The sequence below is a fragment of the Apium graveolens genome, chromosome 10, assembly GCF_009905375.1.
Source record: "Apium graveolens cultivar Ventura chromosome 10, ASM990537v1, whole genome shotgun sequence".
Classification (NCBI taxonomy): domain Eukaryota; kingdom Viridiplantae; phylum Streptophyta; class Magnoliopsida; order Apiales; family Apiaceae; genus Apium; species Apium graveolens.
This window is the reverse complement of record NC_133656.1, coordinates 204,315,532-204,337,414: the sequence shown is the minus strand read 5'-3', so window position 1 is coordinate 204,337,414 and position 21,883 is coordinate 204,315,532. Positions and strand designations below refer to the sequence as shown.

Sequence of the window (21,883 nt, the reverse complement as noted above, 5' to 3'; positions counted from 1 at the left end):
GATAAGTTAATAATGTTGGATTTTGCGTAGAAACTCAAGATAAAGGGTCTTGATGAGATGGGTCTGATTGGTGGAAATTTCCATCCGGGTGCGATGGTAAGGACTCAAGAAGAGGATTTCGAGAGCAAGTCTGGCAGTGAAAATATGGAAGTTCCTTCAGGCGATGAACAAGAAAGACCAAGGTGTAGATCCCAAAGGGAAAAGAAATACAATAGACACACTCCCTTTCAAATTCAAGAGCTTGAAGCGTAAGTGTTTACATATTATGTAGATTTGTTTTGTTTTTATATTTTGTTTATATAAGTATCGTGTCTTGAATGTTGTTCCTTTTTTCATTAGTTCATTCAAGGAGAATCCTCATCCTGATGAGAAACAAAGATTGGAACTTGGGAAGAGGTTGAGCTTGGAAAACAAGCAAGTCAAATTTTGGTTTCAGAATAGACGGACACAAATGAAGGTAATTATACAGATTCTTGTTTACTTTGGACACCTTTAAATATCACTGAAACTGATGATATTCACTTGATATATAGACTCAACTGGAATAGACGGACACAAATGAAGGTAATTATACAGATTCTTGTTTACTTTGGACACCTTCATCACTGCCATTGCTACTTGATGGGGCATTGGGAACTGAAGTAGCGGGAGCTAGAGCTTGTGAGATGGAGTTAAGTGAAGGCTTTTCATTCTTTAGTGGAGCCACCTTTGCAGAAGTAGCGGGAACATACATCTTAACAGACCCCAAGTTTCCCTTCTTGGTATGTGAGCTTACGATAGATGCATATGACTTCTTTGGAGCATCCTCTTCAGGATTACAAGAAACTGGGTCCAGATCTGCAATAATATGATTCTCTGTTGACTGAGGTTCAGAAATTGGTACAGCTTTTGTACTCTCATTTCCTTTTAAGTCGTCATTCTTTTCTTCAACATTTGGAAGCTCCTCAATATAGGACTTGTCCTGGTTAAATACCGGAGGATCAAGCACATGTGATGGCTTTGGAAATAATATAATCAGTATCAAAATCTATCGAAAGATATATCAATTTCAAATACGGAATTTGAAATATGACGGGAACCTGGTTCCTTTGTCAGGCCTGTTGATGGAGTGTCAGGTATTGCACTAACTGAAATAGTGTTAGCATCTACCGGAACATTTTCATCCACGTATCTGAAAACATCATTGAGCACAAAGTAACCTACGTGCTATGGGGCAAGGAAAAAAGTCTGTGTAAATCTTCTTCTCAGATTGTCTATGCTTGTCAAGTACCCAGTCACCAAAAGAATTACACCATTCTTCATAGAATCCTGTGCATCTGCAGTCTTTATCTCTACTTTGTAATTCTTGTAATCCATTGAACATATCTTGTTATTAATACCCTGTTCCAGATACAATACTTGATTGTTAATCTCACCTCTCAAGAACAGTTGTATTTCAACACACAGGATTATTGACATGGAAAAGTGGAATGAGTGTGTGTTCATCACTCTACATACGAAAGAAAGGAGAGTAAAAGAACTTCTCTAAAGGTTAAGATGAAAATGTAGAGTGAGAGTAAAGTCATTTTCCGAACAAAAGGTAACAATTTCTTTTAATCTTTTGATACATTAATGATATATAGTAATTCTAACACTAAAATAATGCATGCCTACTCACTAAAGTTAACATAAGCAGATGATATAGTTTAAGTGTCAGAATTCAGTTAGCGAACTTAAAAGAGAAATTTGAAGACAACTGACCAAACAGTGAACAATCGCGAGGGTGTAACTATTGCCTAAAAATACAACCAGGTGGCCGGAAGGTTGTAGGAGTGATATTATTTTCAATATTTTAACATAAATGTAGACCATGCTTATAGTATATATAGATCTCTTCTATTTTGATATATAAATGAGCATTGTCATTTGAAAGTCTAATATGATTTTCTTTTCAGGTGCTCAATCGATAAGTGGTGAAGTCTGAAAGTTCCACAATAAAGGTAATGATCCCAGTTCTATTTTGAAGATATACCTGTATGATGTAACCAGGTTTCATTCTACGATATTCATAAATTATTGTATGCATCAGTTAAGGTAGAGTGGTGATATTTGTCCTGTGAATATGTGTGTATTTGGAAGTTCAAAAGAATGACAATTAAATAAAACTAAATCTACTCTCAACATCAGTCAACTGGAAATTGTGTTATAGAATGAAACATGTTCTCATTAGTATTGTTAGACTACTTTTGTCATCCTTAAACACGGATCCAGCTGAAATTTTTTTGAGGTTGAGCAGTTATCTTCAGAATTATATGATTTAACTAATTAATTTTTGTATATTTTGTCATTAAAAATCATGTTTACAAGGAATACAATTATGTCTTTGATTGGTTAATTGACAGGTATTTATAATTGCAAAATCAGGATTGAAGAGCAGACTATGGTGTGTAGAAGACTTTGATGAACTAGTGCAAGGAAAAGCACATGGTCTTTCTTGGTTTGTAAGGAGATATGTCAAAGTTTGACAAACAGTTTACATCCTTTTATCGTTTATTTATTTTAGATTAAGGTGTTTCACTTTTTTAAGAATGTAATTTATTTGGTGTGCTTGGTTTGGAACTATATATCAAGCTATGTACTTTGACAGTGGTGTATTTTGGTAAATATTGCTCGTGTTTGGAATTATTTGGTAATGAAATGAAAATTTATATATTTTTGGGATATGCAACTTTATAAAAATTTCAAAGACGGGCCCACATGTGGGGCCCATAAATATTGTACAAATAGCCCAAACCCTGTTGTAACACTTTTCAAGTCCTATTGCAACCCCATTGGTGTTGCAATAGCATGTTTCTGTAACGGATAACCAAGGGTTGCAATAGGGTGTCCCCGGGGTTGCAAAAACTATATTGCAACGCCTAAAATTGCAACCCCGAAAAAGAGTCGCAATAGTCTTTTTTGGCCTTTAGCAACGCTTTTTTGGCGTTTAGTAACGGTTTCTTGGGGTTACAGAATCCAATCTATGGCGTAGTGTACTGTTCGTTTGTGCACGGTGACATGGAACTATTAGCAAAATTCGTTACTGTCTATCCTCCTCATTTCAGTGTAAAATCTTATAATTAGTAATTGGCGAGAGTATAGAACATACCAACATGTTCATGCATTGTATAATAATGGTATAAAACGTCTGTAACTTGCAGTACCTAAATGATCAGCAAATATGTAATCTATATTTGTTTTTTCTTCTTGCTTTTGAAAGCATTCTTGAAACTAGAATTTCATAATACAAGCATTTTTTTTGAATGCTTAATGGATAGAAGCTGGATAGACTTAACTTTTAGCATAGAGTAGGTCAGTTTTAGAGCATCTCGTAAAAATTGAAATGGTTAGCTATAATTGTTGGATATCATTATTTTTTAAAATTTTAGCTAAGAGTTTTGATATATAGTCCAATGGTATTATCTATGATTTTGGTTATGTAAAATATACCTTAGAGATTTTTTGGTTGGCCAAATGTAGCCAATGAAAAATGGTTGTCTATATTTTTTGCTAAGGGCATGGAAGGTTGGAGTGTTAGAAATTTTACAAATTCTCTGAAAGTGTCACATACACGACACCTAGATGCCACCTAGATTATTTAGCTAAAGATTTTCTCTCATTAGAGATGCTTTTACACTTTAATATGTTCCAAATTCTCAATCACGTCTAACTATTATTCTCCTAAAAAAGGAGATCCATTTTTAATATTATCTCTAATATTCTTTACAAATCCTGTCTATGAATTTGATTTTTTTTTTCCAGTCAAAAAAGGAACAATCATACCCTTCAAGGGCATCAATTAAAAAAGGAATTGCAATGAATGTGTTAAATAAGTCTAAAATCTATATCATATATGACATTGATTTCAAATGTTTTCATTTTTTTTATACATGATGCCCTTCAAAAACTAACACGCTATGTTATAAATTCAATAACATTCAAAAGTTGGGATTCTTTTTGAGCGGCAAATCACTTTACGCGAAAAGCCAAGCCAAATCATTTTTCTAAAGTTAAGAATAAGAACAAGAATATATATATATATATATATATAGAAGTAAAAGAAACGAGAAGTTTAAGTTAGGGCATGCCCTTACTTGGAGAAGTGTTGAATTGAATCCTGATCCTCGAGACATCATACAGGTAGAAAAAAATTTCCTTCCAACCTTTCTCATGGATAACTTTGCAAGATAAGAATCCATTTTTGTTGTGCTGCTTTTCAACAACCAAGTAGTAATATCCATGATCAGACTTCCTCAGACTAAAAAAGTAGCTGATTTCATTCATGGTAGGCTGAGGAAGGTTCTGGTCCATGTACAAAGTTTAAATAAGTTTGTAACTGTTTAAGGATATTTGGAGGGGTGCTACATCATACAACTCAATTATCTCTCTGAGATAAGGATGCAAGGGCGCACCTACTCCCAATGAAATCAGCTTGGGCCTCGTCACTATGCAATATGTCCCTCTCACAAACGATGTGTGACAACTCCCAACAGTCACCATTCTGGAAATTCTGAAATTTCTCCGTAATTAAAAAGGTGAGGGTGCATCATACTGGGAGGGCGCGCCCAAATGTCTTCTATGTCGTAAAATTTCATCAGCTAATCTAATTGTTCATCAGAATAACTTCAAAACAATCTAAGACAAAATAATTTTCCTTGTTCTTTCCTAAAATATTTTTTCACAACCTCTGAACATGGTTCATATTTAGTCCCGGAAAAGTCCATCTCGCTCTCAAAAACCTCCCAGTGCTCATTGGGAATGGGTGAAGGCTCAGGGGAGTTAAAGTATTGGTAAGTGTCTTCATCAAAGAAATGCATCTCATCATGAAGAAGGGGCGTTTCTGCTTCAGGAGCGCCCTCAGGAGAGCTATGTTGAGGTGCGCCTTGTGATGGATGACTTGGAGAATTAGGTTTGTAGTTCACTTTAGACGGCCCAACCCCAACGTTCACACCAATCTCTACACCTTTATACCTATCAGAGTTCAGGTCCTCGAGCCAATCATCAAGATCTTTGCTCTTTAGGGGCAGTGACCTTTCTTTGGAAACTAATTTTTTCTTTCCTTTGCGCTGGTTCAAAGGAATATTATCTATGGAGGAATCACTAGAATAATCTTCCATAAATTGGTTTCTCTTTGAAATTTCTAATAAGACGCGCCTCAAGATCGATGAATTATAAATTCCTATGAGAGTGTGGAAAGTCTAGCTTGAAAGGTGTAATGGAAGGAGAATAAATTCCTAATTTCGTGCAAAACTCTTCAAAAGGGTGGAATCGTCTTCCGGCTGTCAAAACAAATGAAAAATTCTAATGAATGCGCATCAAAAAGGAAAACAGAAGCAATAAAAATATGAAGAAAATATGAAGAAAAGGGAGAAAAAACCATTGAAGGCGCGCTCTATCACTAAAGACGCGCCCTATAATTAAAGACATGCCCTGAAAATTATTTGAAATATTATCTAATGGTCTGAAATATATCTAGGCACGCCCTAAATAATCTATGCCCTACAAATTAGGTAAGGCGCACCCTCAATATAACCTCTTTGCAGAGCCCGTTACAAAGAAACGATTGGAATTCTATAAACACATTTTTGAATTTTTAGTCTTAAAATTAAAGATAAAAAATAATACATACATAATATACATACACATACATACAAGAATTATGAAGAAAATAAAACATAAAAGCGAACAATCACTTAAGCATTTTTCAAGATCTACTGAATGAAATTGAAAAATGAATTGAGGAATTCGTAACTTTAAAGGAGATGAACAAGTTGAACGGTTTAAAAATGCGAAATGGCAGTGAGAGGACCGGAATCAAGCGATCGGAAGTTGGAACCGGTGGTGAATTTCCTTTTTGGGAAAGAGGAAAAGATAAAGAGAGTAAAGTAAAAAGTGATGGTGACGTTCCGGCTATTTATAGGGGAAAGACGTGGGGACATCTGTCACGTTATGTCAATCTCGTCGTACATTACTCCCAAAAGAAACGATTATCTAAAGTTAGAGGTTGCGCCCTATCGTAAAGGCGTGACTTCCTTGTTAAAGACCTGATTCAAAACTATTTTGAATACAAAGGTCGCGCCCTAAACAGACGGCGCTCCTTGAGTACTGGGTGACTTGTACAAAATTCTATGACCAACGAGGGGTTGAAAATTCCAATCCTATTTTTCAATAATATACGGAATTTGGGGGGTAGTACTTATACCCGAATTTTGGTACAAAAATTATCCGGGTCAAAATCGGGTCAATTGATTAAAATTAGGGCAAAGATATCAAGATACAATCAGAATTAGGGCTTGCCCTCTTTTCCAAAATTGAAAGGACGCGCCCTCATAAATTGGTAACTGCGGTCGCACTAAACGTTAGGGCACGCCTAAATGATAGCAAGACATGAGAGCCCTAACTTCCCAAGAAGTTAGGGCGTGCTTTTGTGGTCAGGGCGCGTCCCAACATATACAAGGATAGGGTGCGCCCTAGCAAGAAAGCATGATTTAAATAGAGCTTCAACATATCGCTTGGATGAGTTCTTTGGATGTTTTAAGAGGGAAAATGATTATTATTACTAATATATATTATGCAGCTACTCAATTGAAAAACTCCTTTTCTGTAATGCAACCGCAGAAAGGCGGTGTCTGTGGTCAGAGACCTATAGGGGTATGTCTGGACGGAAGGCCTCCTCATGTAGTCAATGAGTGTCCTCATTAGGGATGTGGGGTGAACTCTTGAAGCCGCAGACGAGCCTTGAGCCTTTGTGGTTAGGCCTTATCGGCGGACATTCCTAAAACTAGTAGATGACGGTTTCTAGTAGGTTTTCTAATAGGCCTCGGTATGAGAAATCTAAGTCCGTTAGATTTCTTGTTCTTCAAGAACTATGTTCGCTTGATTTCCTATAAATAGGGATAAGTAAGAAAATTGTAAGGGGTCAGAAGTTGAGAGCGCAAAGGAGACACCACTAAACCTAAGCAATCTCAGCCACCATTAAACACAACCACCAAATACTGTTCACGTTTTCCAGTGAATAACCACCGTTATAGATTTTACTTCCGAGTACGAAACTCAAATTTTGTTGCTAGTAACTTCCTCCGTCTAATAACACGAACTTTAAAAACGCATTACAATTTTCCGAGTTTTAAGAACTTGCTAAAATCGTGAACAAGAGGTACATCATAATTTATTTATTTTTTATCTATTTTGACATTTAAATACTGTAGAAAACATAAAGCTGATATTTGAACACATACACTATTTATATACTCCCTCCGTCCCTCCCAAATGTTTACATTTGGGTTGGGCACGGAGTTTAAGAAAAATGATAAAGTAGTGGAGGAAAGTTAAAAAAGTGAGTAAAGTAGTGGGACCGATTAATATTATATGTATAAAGTGGGTATAGTGGAGAGAAGTAGTGGATGTAGTTATTTTAAAAATTATAAAAACTTTACTATTTTTGGAAAGTTTTGAAATATAAACAATTGGAAGGGACATCCAAAAAAGGAAAGTGTAAACAAATGGGAGGGACAGAGGGATTATTTGTTAACTGGGAAAAAATAAATGATGGATCTTATCTCATACATTAAAACTAGTACATGTAAATTATATATAGGGTGACTACTAGTGAATGGATGCTAAAAATCAGCAATTGCATTCCTATTTTGACTCCACTACTCCCACACTCCTGAAAACTCTAAACAACCAAATGATTAAGTCCTGTGCATTACAATGAACTGATTACAATCTTTATTTTAAAACAAAACAATCAATCAATTAAATAAATAAAACAATTAAAACAAGTTTAAGATTATTTTTCCAACAAATACCTTTTTCCCTTGTAATACCCAACATCATTCTCTTTGGTTCACAGTTCACATAAATGAATACGGCATTGATTCCGGTGATAACATTTTATATATGATCTCTTATGCCCTTAATTTGTTGTGTCCTCCTCTCCTATACTCGAACCTCAACAAGCAATACAAAAGAGACATGGAGAAATTTTTCTTCAAATTTCAACGCAAACACCAACGAATCACCCAAACACATAGTACAGACAACTAGAAAGAAAAATAGATCAATATTCCTCTGTTAACTGATCTGCAATAATGTTCTAGGAAACGACAGACCATGCACATTTTATAACCTAACTATTTACCTACAACTTCTTATTTGTAGTTAATTAAGCATATAGTATATATGTACCAGAAGAACATGCTTGATCAGTATTAACCTGTATGTTAACTTTACTACAGAAGCTTGTAGTTTATTTTCTTGGTAAATGTTGTCGAGTGAGTACAGGTGCACCCTGCACGTTGGCTCCTTGTCGAGATATCAACCAATTGTTTAGTAGTGCCGTTTCATATTTATACGAGATAAACATCTTTCCCAGGTAAATATGATAGAGACAAACACAAGAAATAACAAGTATAATGCAAAGCATCATAAAACATGTATAACCAAACATAGGGAAGCATGTTGAACCAGTAATTATTCTTTAGCCTTGGTGTTATATTGTATTCTAATTAGTTCAACGTTGATCGCAAATTGTTCTTAAATTAATCGAGTATCGTACATTAGTTGATGTTTTTGTAAACAATTTTTTTTGATAACCAAGTGTCATGACATTTAATTAAACGCATCTCGGTCATCGATCAATAAATATATATATATATAATATATATATAAATATATATATGACCGGTACAACATCACACCGTCATTACTCCTTCTAAAATTCGAGTATTCAAATGAAATTAAATTTAGGGTAAGACTCTAAAATCCCATATCAACCAGCGGAGTTATAAATTGGGTGGAATTTGTAAACAATTTAAATGCACAGGCAACGAAATGTTAGTTTAACATACAATGACGAGAGTACGTAGTAGAAAGAAGTTAAAGTTCTCTCATATACCGATGGATCTAGAGCGGATCAGGCGCTGACCCAGTGGCTTTGGGAACAATATTATAACGCAAGAGAATAATCAACACTTGGCGTTTATCAATCCTGTGTTTTTGTAGTATATATTATTGATTGTACATGCACTTATTGCACCCTTCTTATAATATTGCATGTACGATTGCACTCACGAGGCACCATGCAGGGGTGACCCTGTACATTAAAAGCATCTTCAATAGAGCTTCTTAAGTTGCCAAATCTTAGGTGACATAATATCCTTCATTGCCAACCTAAACCTATTGGAATTGTATGGTTGCCAAGAGATTGCCTCACAAGGTTGTCAAAATTTAATTAAAATATATATACAAATGTAAAAAGTTTATATCAATAATGTTTTTTCATTTTATGAGTCATTTACAATTTAACGGATCACATAGACAACATTAGAATATTGCCAAGTTAATATAAAATTGAGTGAAAATAAAATATTAATATATATGATGATTTGGCAAAGTTGGCAACTAACTTGACAAATCCTTATTGAAGATGCTATAAGATCACTGCAAATTAGAGTATCAATTTTAATACTGATTATTTTACTAATTTGCTAAAATTAACAATGGTTCATTTATATTAATAATGTTCGTGAGATTGAGACGATATAAAAGCTAGTAATATATATACTAATAAGCACTAACTTTTTGAAGATTTAGTATACAAGTTTATTAGTTATTATTTTTGCGTTCTATAAGCTAAAGTTTCATGCATTACAACTCGGAAAATGACTGAGTTACAAAATTGAATATAAATTTTCTATGAAAATAATATGTTTTAAATTATGATTGTAATGAGGTCCATATTCACATGAATAACGTTAATTAAAGAATCTCACATTATTTGTCATGTTATTTTGTAAAATATTATAGTCAATTTTGTTTGTATAACATTACTCTTACAACTTTAATTAGTTCATTATCTTTTACATTTTTGAGATAATCTTCATGCATTACAATTTTTTCCGTTGTACATTATTCCTAGTATGACTCTCTCATTTAAGAAGAATTACAAATTTTCCGCAAAAAAAGAAGAAATTACAATTTTAACATAACTTATAAGTTCCTTCACGTCAAAAAGAAAGCTAAAATGCATTACAAATTTATGGTTGTACATTACTCCTAGCATGACCCATTTAGAAAGAAATACATACTATATGTAACTTAAAAATTAAAAATTCGTTCTGTATCGCATACCTATATTAAAAAATTCAACTCGACATTAAATATATTTCTATTTTTTGTGTTTGTGTACAAAATTTCACAGCAAAACACTAAATATTATATCATTTGTATGCATTGTTAACGTGTCATATATCAAAGTGTGAGACATAATTTAAACGAAATATATAATAGAATCTATGTAATAATACATATGTACTAAATAAATATTTAACAAAAGGACTAATTACACGACGATTTCGAGATCCGTGCTCGATCCGAATTAGATTATAATTATATAAAATTATTTTGATCTTTAATTTATCTATTTTTTGCTATTGTAAAATAACAAGACTAAAAGAATCCTATAAATCCCATAATTGATTAGAGGAGGAGGGGGGGGACATGTTCAGATTGCATGTGATCTGACTTTTGAAAACATCCTTATGTCGCCGGAATCCCAGCCACATTCTCACACCCATCGTTCTTGAGATCGAATGCTACCATTTTATATCACCCTCCCTGCCTAGTTGAAGTTTGGAACCATAAGTAATTATTGGACCTTTAGATTTAAAACCATACGTGTCAAAAAATCTGTATAATTTGCTACCGAATTGACTGCAATCAATTAAACTACGAATGCAAGATAAGATAAAAGGCTTTTGGTATCTTCTCTTCTTTCTCCCTCGAAAATAGATATGGATTGAATATTTTGTTCAATGAACACTCCCAAAATCCCAAGTTCTCACTAAAAAAACATATTAAAAAGACGGTAAGAAATGAGCAGTTTTAAAGAAAAATGGTCGGTTTAATCAACCGATGTGGGGTGGTCCATTTTATTCTTATCACATTATCATAAATGACGTTGTTTGTTCGATCAATACACCGTCGGTCGGTTATATTCTGTCAGATTTTAATCAATCGATTTTAACCCGTTTTTTTATAGCGGCTACGTATAATTATTAGGTGTCAAATATATGAACGTTGTATCTTTTCCGTTCATCCCCTTAACTAGTGTACTGAAGAAACAATGAGATCTAGTCCTGCTGCTCGATCCAATTAACTCTATAATGACAAGAGTTGGCAATATTCTAACTTCATGTAAAATAATTCAGCACGTAAATCAATAATGTGCATGATTAAATAAAACCATAGAAGAGAAGAAGACGGAAATAATTTGGAGACGATCTTAAATAGGTAGTGACTAGTGAGTGAGTATGTGAGAGAATAAAAAGGCCATGATTATTCCATTTCAATTGAACAGTAGCCATTTTGTTTTCCTCCAAATTTCAACCATCAATTCCCTGCAGGGACCTAACCGCCCCTCTATAAACTTGCTCTCTGGACCAGCAACTCCTTTTTCATCTTTCGTTCATCAAATCATTCCCGCACTGAAAACTTCTATACATTTTTAAAGCTTGAAATAGATATACTTAATATGTGAATATTGTAGCAATGTCTTTGATCAGTCTGCATCCTTAAATTCACAACTTATACTTTTCATTAGTACCTTTTCCTCCATTCCCAAAAGAAGCTGCATGTTATTCTTACCTTCCTTTTTTCTGCTACATCATTAGTATTTACTTTATCTTTTGACTCTTCATCAATCCTTTTGTAGCTATATTATCCTAATTAAACCCCTATCATTTCATCTCATTCTTCCATTTCTCTCAAATCAACAAAAGCTTGGATCTCTTTATTGGTATTTTTATAATATGACAAGTGCTACTACAGCTTCGGATGTGCCCAACCTCTCTTTACAAATTAGCCCTCCCTCTCCATTAGCTTGCGAGAATAAAGATTCGGGCTCTCATCCTTTTGGATTGATGGTGAGAAAATCATCGTTTAGTGACCGAAGCTCTGCAACGGATTCAGGCAGCAGTGGAGGAAGCGATTTAAGTCATGAAAACGGATGCTTTGTTGTACCTGAAACAAGGGATTTCTGTAACAGCCTTGATTTGAGTTTAGGTTTAGAGACGCTGGCGCCTATTTTTAAACCTCCAAGGCCACTACAATTACAAGGAGACAGTGTTCACCATTACGTACCACAAATTTATTCACGCGAATTCAAAAAGAGTTCGAGAATGATGAACATTGGATTGAAAAGAAGTGCTCGAGCTCCACGAATGAGATGGACTTCAACTCTTCACGCACATTTTGTTCATGCAGTTCAGCTCCTTGGTGGCCATGAAAGTATGTTTACCAATCACAATTAATCTAGCTAATTACTTAAGTTGGACATTAACTTGATCAGTTTATAAGGTGTTAATTAAGTGTACATGGTTATATATGTCAATGCTGTTGAACCTGAATCGATCTTTATCTGCATTATTGGATGTTTGTTTAATACATATTGAAATTTCATTTTCATTGTTCGAGTAAATTGTACATAATTAATTAACATGATGATATTGTTACCATGACTTTACAATGTCACAGGAGCAACACCAAAATCAGTGCTAGAGCTGATGAATGTGAAGGACCTAACGTTAGCTCATGTGAAGAGTCACTTACAGGTAATACCAGACTAAATCACTTAGGTTTTTAAAATAAGAATGTAATTTGTATATATATTCTGATTTTCGATAAGAGGGCGATTAATGTGCATCTGATGTTGAGTCTTATATATAGTCATGGGCATGATTATTGTGGGTAGTGGAGGTTGGGGAGTACAAAGGATAAAGACAAAAAGGCATCTAGGCTAGAGATGGTAATCTTAGCAATGAGTTTTACTAATCCTTTTGTGTTCCTCTTCATGCAGATGTATAGAACTGTGAAGAGTACTGACAAAGTAGTAACAGGTAATTTTTTTTAATTTTTCTCTGCCCATTGCGACCCCATTTCTATTTCTTTCTATCTATTTTCTCTTTGTTTGCAAGCTCCATAATCAAGATCCTTTTGCTCGATAGCTAGTAAATTTCGTTCCCAGTCTTGCAAATGATATCACATTTATATTTACTAGTCTGGTGACTCGGATTAAAAATAATATCAAAGTTATTATTTTTATAAATTTGAACCTAAATGTGCGAAATTTAAATTAAAATATAATAATAATTATTGTTAAATTATGTAGTTACAAAAAAATCGAAGTAAGTGTAAAAATAAAATTTCACCGTATAATTCTTTTATTTTTGACTAATTATATGACTTATAAATCTAGTTTTAATTGCACCTAATTATGTTACTTGTTATATAAATCTAAAATGTTATTCTTTGATAATATGATTATGACAATAACAAATAAAAATTAAAGTGAAAGCCCAGTCTAAAGAGAATAGAAATAAATTCTCTGAGTTGAGATTTAATTATATAAAATTGTAAAAATAGTTATTTAATTTTCTAGTTAAGACCAAGATTTGGTACTTTTGTGTTCTACTAGAACATGATTTTACTTAGATAGTCGATAATTTTGCGAATCAGATTAAAAATATCGAATTAGTATTTGTAGTGCGAAACACTGATCAAAACTAATATATTATGTAGTTAAAAAGAATCAAACCACATATGAAATTTTCCAGTATAATTCTAGTCTTGCTTACTTTATTTGTTATAGAATGTAACATATTGGTTTTGTTTTTGAGAAATGGATTATATAATTATCTTATAAACCAAATATATGTTATTTTAGATTATTTAATATTAATTAATATTATTTGATAATTATCTTATAATTAGCTTTTTCAGTATAGTTTATTTAATATTACTTAATTATTAATAAAAATAATTTTCAAATTAAAAATAAATAGACGTTGTGATGAACTAACTAATAGAAAATAAAGTTTAAAAAGAATAGAAGTCAATTTATATTATTTGAGTACAAAAATTTGCAAATATTGACAAACCTATAGAGGTTAAATTGAATTAATTTTTTGGCCACTTATATTATATAAGTATCTATAATAGAATACTTAATCAGATTCTATTTATAATTGTATCATTGCATTATATTTGGTGTTTAAATAGAAGAAGAATAATGGAATATTTTTATATTTATGATTGATTGAAATTCTAATCATATTTTAGTGTTTGAATAGCATTTATGATTGTATTACAAATTTTTTCAATTGATTTAAGAGGTCTTAATTTTTTTGAATTTGATATAAATTTTGTATAATCTATTTTTAAAATATCATATAAATTATTTTGACCGTATATAATCAAAGGTTTAAATAAGAAGTATCTTAATTGGATATTCTGATGTATATTACTTTTGCTAAGATTTCTAGGTATGTATTGTTGAATATAGTAGGTTTTGGTATAGCATTGCAAGTAAATAGCACAGAGTTTAGCACAGAGTTTATTTATTTAAAATAAATATGTTAGTTTAGCCAAAAATTACTTTAAGTATGTATTAAATATATAAATATATATATATAATATGGTTAAAATAATTAATTATATATGATGTACAAGGATATTTATTTTAGTTAAATTTTTACAATATTGCGAATCCGTCAAAAAATACAAAAAAGAATGAGTGAGTAATTAGGGTTAGAGAAGATAAAAATGGGGATTAAAGAGAATTAATGAAAATTAATGAGTGAGAAATGGAGGATGGGAGAATTTATGAAGAGAGAGAAGTGTGAAAGAGAATATTTTAAAATAATTTAGGAAAAGAAATTGAGATTAAATTGGATGGTTTATTTTTTCCTGGATGTCTGATGAAGTATTGACAATTCATCTCCATGATTGTAAATGCTGCAGGCCCAGGACAGACAGAAATGGATCTGAATCGAAGGACAAATATAGAAGCAGGAGAAGTTGAGGCTTGCGACAATCTGCCTTCTAATTCAATCAATCCATCATTATCCTCAATTTCAATTCCAACTACACTACAAAAACTGCAAAGGTGAGAGACAAGGGGATCTTACATATATGAAGACACAATAATTAACTAAACAAAATTTCAAAGAAGATAATTAAATATAATTAGTCCTAGCTACCTAATTTAATTACTTATGAGTTATGATCATGAAAAAGTGTCTGCATCAACAAGTTTAAGGAAGACATGTACATATGATAAGAGTTTTGTACGTGATGATCAGGCCTTATTATCATTTTTTTACTATGAAACACAATAAAATTGAGCTTCTATCAAGTATAGCTTCTTGGTACTCCAGTACAAACACAAAATTATTCAGTTATAATAATTAAACGCTTACTAACCCTTTTATATTATTAATTTTTCGTACAGTTTGAGCAGAGATTCTTTGACATCATTCTTAGAAACAAACGAGCAGGGCCATTCAAATCGAGAAAATGCTTCAAGTTCTTATCCACCTTCACGAGAAGATGACGCTAAGGTTCCTAACTACTCAATTTATAATTTATAACAATATTCTTTTTCCGATACTACTTGATCTAGTTTTTTATTAATCTTTGGTTCATAAATTCCTAGATGTGTAATGTATATATGTTAAAGATTACGGTAATTTTGTAGGTGAATAGAAATGAAGAGGTTGCTGCTATGCATCAGCTGGAGAAGGAAAAGATGCCACTGAATTTAGAGATCTCCTTAGGGAGACCAATCTGGCAAATGGATCTTCTGTTGAACTCATCAGCCTTCTAAACTGTGTTCGACCCTAGCTAGTTATAACATATATATCTCCCTTTGTAGCTGGCTTGTTCTCTGGACACGAACTTGTGTTTGTTCCACCTTCACTACATTATTTTCTCTGCTCCCGGAAACTAATTATTAATCAGTTATAAATTTTTGCCTCGTGAGCTTGACCAAGTAGAAATACTTCTTGTTAATAATTTGACTGAAACATGTGAAATTCACAAAATGCATATTCGTGTCTACATCATCAAAAAAAAACATTAAGAATAATCAAAATGCAAATTAACTGCTAATTGATAGGCCATAAATAATTAGACTAAAAAGAATATTACCTCTCTATAGCCTCGATGCCTTTTCAGCCGAGAAGAAGGCCCTGAGATACTCAGAAAGAGTAGCCATGCGAGCTGGTGGAAGGACCTGAGAGCGAGCCCCTGTGGTCGCAGCCGCGGGCTGAACTTGGCCCGAGGCCGCAGCTTGCTCTGCCTCTTACATGAAGGGGATAGGGGAGATGGTCATTTCTGAAAGAAGACAACAAAGTAATACATTAGTCACAATGGAGAGAAGAGATGCGAGTAGATAATAAATGTAGAAAATTAAAGTGCAATGTGAAGTGAGATGCATGCAGGAAATGTAAACATGCTCGTACACGAGCTCGCACACGCGAGCAGACAGGCTCGCATAGGCGGGCTCGATGTTCTTACCCTTTCTGACCCTCTTCTTAGATTTCTTATTTTGAGGAGTCAGCCTCACTCCTTCCTTCAAAAACCCACACGCGACCAGATTCGAGGTCGTTATGAGTTTTCGAATATCCCTGTCCGCCTTAGAAAGATCTAGAAGGCTATCCGTGTTTATTTTTTCTTGTCCCACAAGGACAGTGCGAGGCGGGGTGGCTGCAGATAAATAAAAAATATTTTTTGTTAAAATAAAGAATTATGGTGAAGGAAAGGAGAGCGGCCAGGGAGGACTTACATGGATTATAATAAAAGTGAGTCTGGACTCGAGGCACCTCGTGGACATAAAAGTAGGGGCTATTTCATTTCCCTGAATTGCTCGGCCCGTTGTGGATGAGGTTCTTCTTGTTGAAGCACGGCCATACAGAGAGGTAAAAATATCCAAAGTCATTGGGAGAGTGCTTCAAATTGAGGAAATAACCCAGCTGCCTCGCGGTTAGAAGAGAGAACTCGCATTTAAGATACATGATGTACAGTGCGAGGGCGACCCGGTATCCGTTTGGATTAAACTAAAGGGGTGCGAGCTGGTAGTACTCGCAAACATCCTTGATGAAGGGGTGAAAGGGAGAGGAGATTCCTAGCCTTAGTAGGAAGGTGGACAGGACCATGTGAGTCACCCTGCCTCCATTCTCCGGATGGTTGAACCTATTACACCTCATGTGAGGCAAGGGCAAGACAATATGACCCTCGAGCTGGAACTACTCGATGTGCTCAGCCAGGTGCTTCTGAGTAAGCGAGGTGGGCAGGTCGCGGCAAGCGAGCACCTTTATCTCCTCGGCCGCAGTAGAGCTCTCCTCCCCATCTGGGATGATCTGCTTTATGAAGATAATTTCACCCTCAAGCTCAGGCTGGGCAGGAGGCACATAAGGCTCAGGAGAGGCCGCAGGGACATAGTTATAATTGTAGATCTTATACTGACTAGTAACGTCTGCCACCTCCTCGCTTTGAGGGGAGTCATATGACCAATGCGAGCCGTCTTCTTCACCCTCGAGCCCCAAGATGGGATATTCTGTGGCTACAGGTTTCTTCCCTTTCTTGGTGTCATAATAGGCACTCCTCAGGTCACTGTCAGTAGACTCCGAGTCAAATGAGGTCGAGGTCATTGGCTGCAGCTTGCCTAAGGTGGGCCGCCCTCTCTTCAACCATCTCTCTTAAAATCTCCTCAGCTCGTTCTTTGTCTAAAAGAGCGGGCTCGCGGGTTAAAAGTTCCTCCACCTCAAGAGAAGCTGGTATATTGGAGAGGTCCACGAGCCTGTTTCTCCAATCGTAAATATTCCTCTCCCTGGTATAGTCTTCAAGGTTAGGATCGAGGTGAATATCCAATGAGCCGGAACCAGCTGCTCGTATCGAGTTCTCGACTCTAGCAATGTTCAGGGCCCCCTGAGGAGTGATAGCAGAATCGGGAGAAATAGGTTGGCTGAGACGGACAGAGAGTGAAATCAGCTCACGTTGGAAGTCCTTTGAGCCTCGCTGCTCGGGTGGATATTAATTTATTGGAGACGGAGTGGCTGAAGAACGAACCACGCTGGCAGAGTTGCGAGTCAGGCTCGAGGAAGAGCGAGATGAACCATAGGAGCGGGCTGAAGATGCACTCGACATCTGTAAAAGATGGTGAAAATTAGTGTGTGGCCCTAAAAAGAAAGCAAAAATAAGTATGGGATCGCACCTAAGTGTCCTCACATCTCACATGGGATCGTACCTAGGTATCTAAGCGAGCAGACGAGCTCGCATCGCATATCGTGACTGTGTGTGGTCTCACATCGAACAGGCGGTGTGTGATCGCATGGTGTGTATGGACAAACATGAATGAATATGGATGATTAATGATCAAAGGGGTACCTGTGGGCGAAGTGTAAGATGATCCTGATGAATTTGTTCCCGGAGAATATCGCCGCCGGTAGACGGTTCTTGTGGAGATGATGATTTTTGCCGTGGTAGATCCTTGAGCAAATTGGGCAGAGTTTTGTTAAGTGTTCTTGAGGCTGTGAGAAATGAAATATGATTCTCACATATTTATAGGAGATAGGAGAGATAAAGGAGGAGTGCCACATGTCATCATCTCGGCACGAATCCCTACGCCAGCTATCCAACAGCTGTCATGTGTTCAAACATATGATCATTGAAAGGCATGCGAGGCGTGGAACGTGAGGCGGTTTGGGGCGACCTCGTGGGCTCGCGCTTTCGGGGCCATAAAAATCTAATGTTGGAAAAATTCCTAGCCTCAAGATGCGACCAGGAATTTTGGGGGTAGTTGTTATGCCCGCTTTCGGTCATGGACCCTAAACAGGTCCCCATGAGTACGTTGAATAGCTGGACTCTCATGTGTGGGCTAGGATCATGGATTAATGTGACTTGGGCCAGCACATGCGGGCTGGGCTCAACACATGCGGGCTGAGCTCATGTTATGCGAGCTGGGCTCACACTTGCCATCTGGGCTCAGGTGACTTCACGCGAGCTGGGCTCAGTTGCCCACACGCGGGATGGGCTAAGGTGCCCACACGCGGGCTGGGCCCATGAACCCACATCTTATGAAAACAGAGATAACATTGTATAGATTAATCGAAAAGGAAGGCGGTGCGGGCTGAGGTGACCAGGCCGGCCCGCATTAAGGGACTTTGTATGCAACATGGAAAGTGACTCATAGATGACTGAGTTGCTCATAGATTTCGGGGCTGACACGGGTTATTCCTACAATTACGGGAAAAAATGCGGAAATACCGCAAGATTGTAGGAAGCGTGTGGAGCCGGTCGAGATTTACGTGACTAATTGGCTGAAGGCCTGACTTTATCATGGGCTTGGGCTGCACGAGTTGGAGAGCCCTAACCCTAGCTTACGTTACTTGTTCCCCAAGAACTACGTGCGGCTTGATCCCTATAAATAGGGTACGTAGGCACTTGTATGAGAGATGAGTCGACACTTGATAGAGAATAACAAACCATATTCTTTCTTAAGGAGTCAACATACAAGCTCCGCCACCAAACATACATAACCTTTCTCCGCCTTCAAACACCATCTTCGATCCTTGTTCCGCCTATCAACCTCCACAATCCTGTTATATGAAATTCTCCCTATAACAATAACATATATATCTCCCTTTGTAGCTCGCTTGTTCTCTGGACATTGAAGTTGTGTTTGTTCCACCTTCACTACGTTATTTTCTCTGCTCCCGGAAACTAATTCTTAATCAGTTATAAATTTTTGCCTCGTGAGCTTGACCAAGTAGAAGTACTTCTTGTTAATAATTTGACTGAAACATGTGAAATTCACAAAATACATACCCGTGTCTACATCATCAGAAAAAAATATTAAGAATAATCAAAATGCAAATTAACTACTACTTGATAATTAGACTAAAAAGAATATTACAAAAATCCAAGAAAAGGGGACCCAGGCCTAAACTGGGGTGGTCCCCGGGACACGTGGCAGATAGCCATAATGTCAATTGTCCAATGTTATCCGAAATGGAATGATAAAATCTCAGTCGTCCATGTCCATGTTTTTGACTCTCAAGACACCCCAGCCACTACAAGAAATATGGCCATTTGTGACGGAAAACTTGCGACGGAATATTTGGGCGCGTCACTTTACGACAGAACACGTCAAATCGTCGCATATATATTTGTATGACGGACCTTGATTTTAACAATATATCTTTTACTCAAAACAGCAATTGGAGTTGTACAAGAATAATGTTAGTGACCTGAGAAAACGTAATTAAAATGTTAAAAAGTTGGTTAACCAAAAGGGAAAAGAAAGATTGATATTGGGATAGCTGGCAGCCACAAAAGATTACCCATATAACTTACTTTGTCAAATTTCTTCAAAATTTTTGCAAAAGCTAGCATGTTCAATTTTTTTTACATTTTTATGTATACTTTAGGGAAAGGCCACAGCCGACGACGACGATGTTGATGATGGCGGGGGCAGTGAAAGGACAGAATCCGATGATGACAATGATTGAGATATGAGTGTGCCTTATAGCATAGTCTCTCGTGGCGGTCCTATAATTAGGGGTTAAATATCGATGTAATGGGTTATGAATGTTTATAGGATAATTTGAATTGTCCTTGTGAACTAAATCTATGGAAATTTGTAAATGATTTAAGCTAATGTCAGATTGTTTTAATTTTTTTGTGTAGTCGAAATGGTTTTCTGATAATATTGATGTAAAGTATGGTATCTTTCATATTTAGGTTTGTTTAAATGTGTGGATGATTTCTTATTATTGGTTTTGCATATTTTTATATATTTTGGTGTTGAATTGCTCTACGATTGTATATAGATTGGGACTTATGATTGGACAGGTTTAGGAATCAATTTGAAAGCCGAAAAAGGATGGAATTAGAAAAACCAGCAAGATGCTGCCTTTGGAGAAATTATTTTACGACGGAATTATGGGTTACCTATGACAGAATTCTGTAATTATGCTGGGTACTTACGAAGGAAATCTAGGTTACTTGGGATGGTTGTTCTTCATAATTTTATTCATTTGTTTGTTTTTAAATTAATTCTGACAAGCTTGTGGGTCCAAGATGATAACTTACGACATACTGGTCATCGTAAATTAAGGATAAAATGACGAAATATACAGTCGAAAGTTTAGTTATTAGCTCACTAAACGTCGACCCCACTTCTCTAACCTGCGACGTTTTTCTTAACTTTGTGACGAAATGAATACTTATGACGAAATGGTTACTTATGATGAAATATGTAATTGTGACAAAATTGGGGCTTGCGACAGAATTGATACTTATGACGAAATGATTACTTGTGACGAAAATCTGAACTTAAGACTTGAGCAAAAATGTCGAATATGTTTCGTCGCAATTGGGCCAATTGTGACGAATTGTAGCGTAAAAATTTCGTCGCAAATGGGCATATTTCTTGTAGTGAGCAACAAGGGGACAGCTGGGCCCAGCTAGTAATTTAAACCATCCAATTATTCACCAACCAAGAATTATCAAGGGTTAGATTGAAGAGGTACAAACCCCTAAAACCCCAAAGTTGGGAGACTATAAAAAACCCCAAAAAGGGGGTTTTTGGGGTTGGAAAATATTTACTTGCTCTCTATACATATACATACACCACTGTAATATATTTGAATAGCTCTTTCCTTCTTCTTCTCCTTAAAAAACCCCATTCTCATTCTTACACCGGAGTTGTCGCGGGAACACAACCCCTCTTTGGTTCTGTTTTGTAGAGACCCTACACCGCAGCTTAATCACACAACTCACGCCATGCGTACTGGGCTCTAGCTCATGAAAAGAGAGGAGAAGACCGAATAAGAAACAGGGTTATCATTATTAATACAATTTTATCATATAACAATTGTCCGAAGACGTCTGTTATTCTTGACAAAAAAATATGTCTGAAGACGTCCTAAAAACCTGCTCAAGTTGGAGCATGCGGGTTCAAAACCCCAAACATTGCTAGAAGAACTAAATTACTACTTCCTAAGGCTTTCTAATTTCTCTA

At 35.7% G+C, this 21,883-nt stretch overlaps 1 protein-coding gene and 1 long non-coding RNA gene across 2 annotated transcripts; both read left to right on the top strand.

Moving 5' to 3' along the window:
* Positions 1–669: 669 nt before the first annotated feature.
* On the top strand, positions 670–2,646 carry LOC141689177 (uncharacterized). The gene is made up of 3 exons (XR_012562270.1): positions 670–1,579; positions 1,935–1,979; positions 2,382–2,646. It is a non-coding gene; the product is annotated as an uncharacterized LOC141689177 (long non-coding RNA).
* Positions 2,647–11,351: 8,705 nt separating this feature from the next.
* Positions 11,352–15,846, top strand: LOC141693093 (putative transcription factor KAN4). Its single transcript, XM_074498097.1, has 6 exons — positions 11,352–12,309; positions 12,556–12,632; positions 12,878–12,917; positions 14,821–14,965; positions 15,311–15,419; positions 15,557–15,846. Exons 1-6 carry the CDS (start codon positions 11,832–11,834, stop codon positions 15,683–15,685), a joined length of 978 nt encoding a protein of 325 aa, XP_074354198.1. The 5' UTR covers positions 11,352–11,831; the 3' UTR covers positions 15,686–15,846.
* The last annotated feature ends 6,037 nt before the right edge of the window (positions 15,847–21,883 follow it).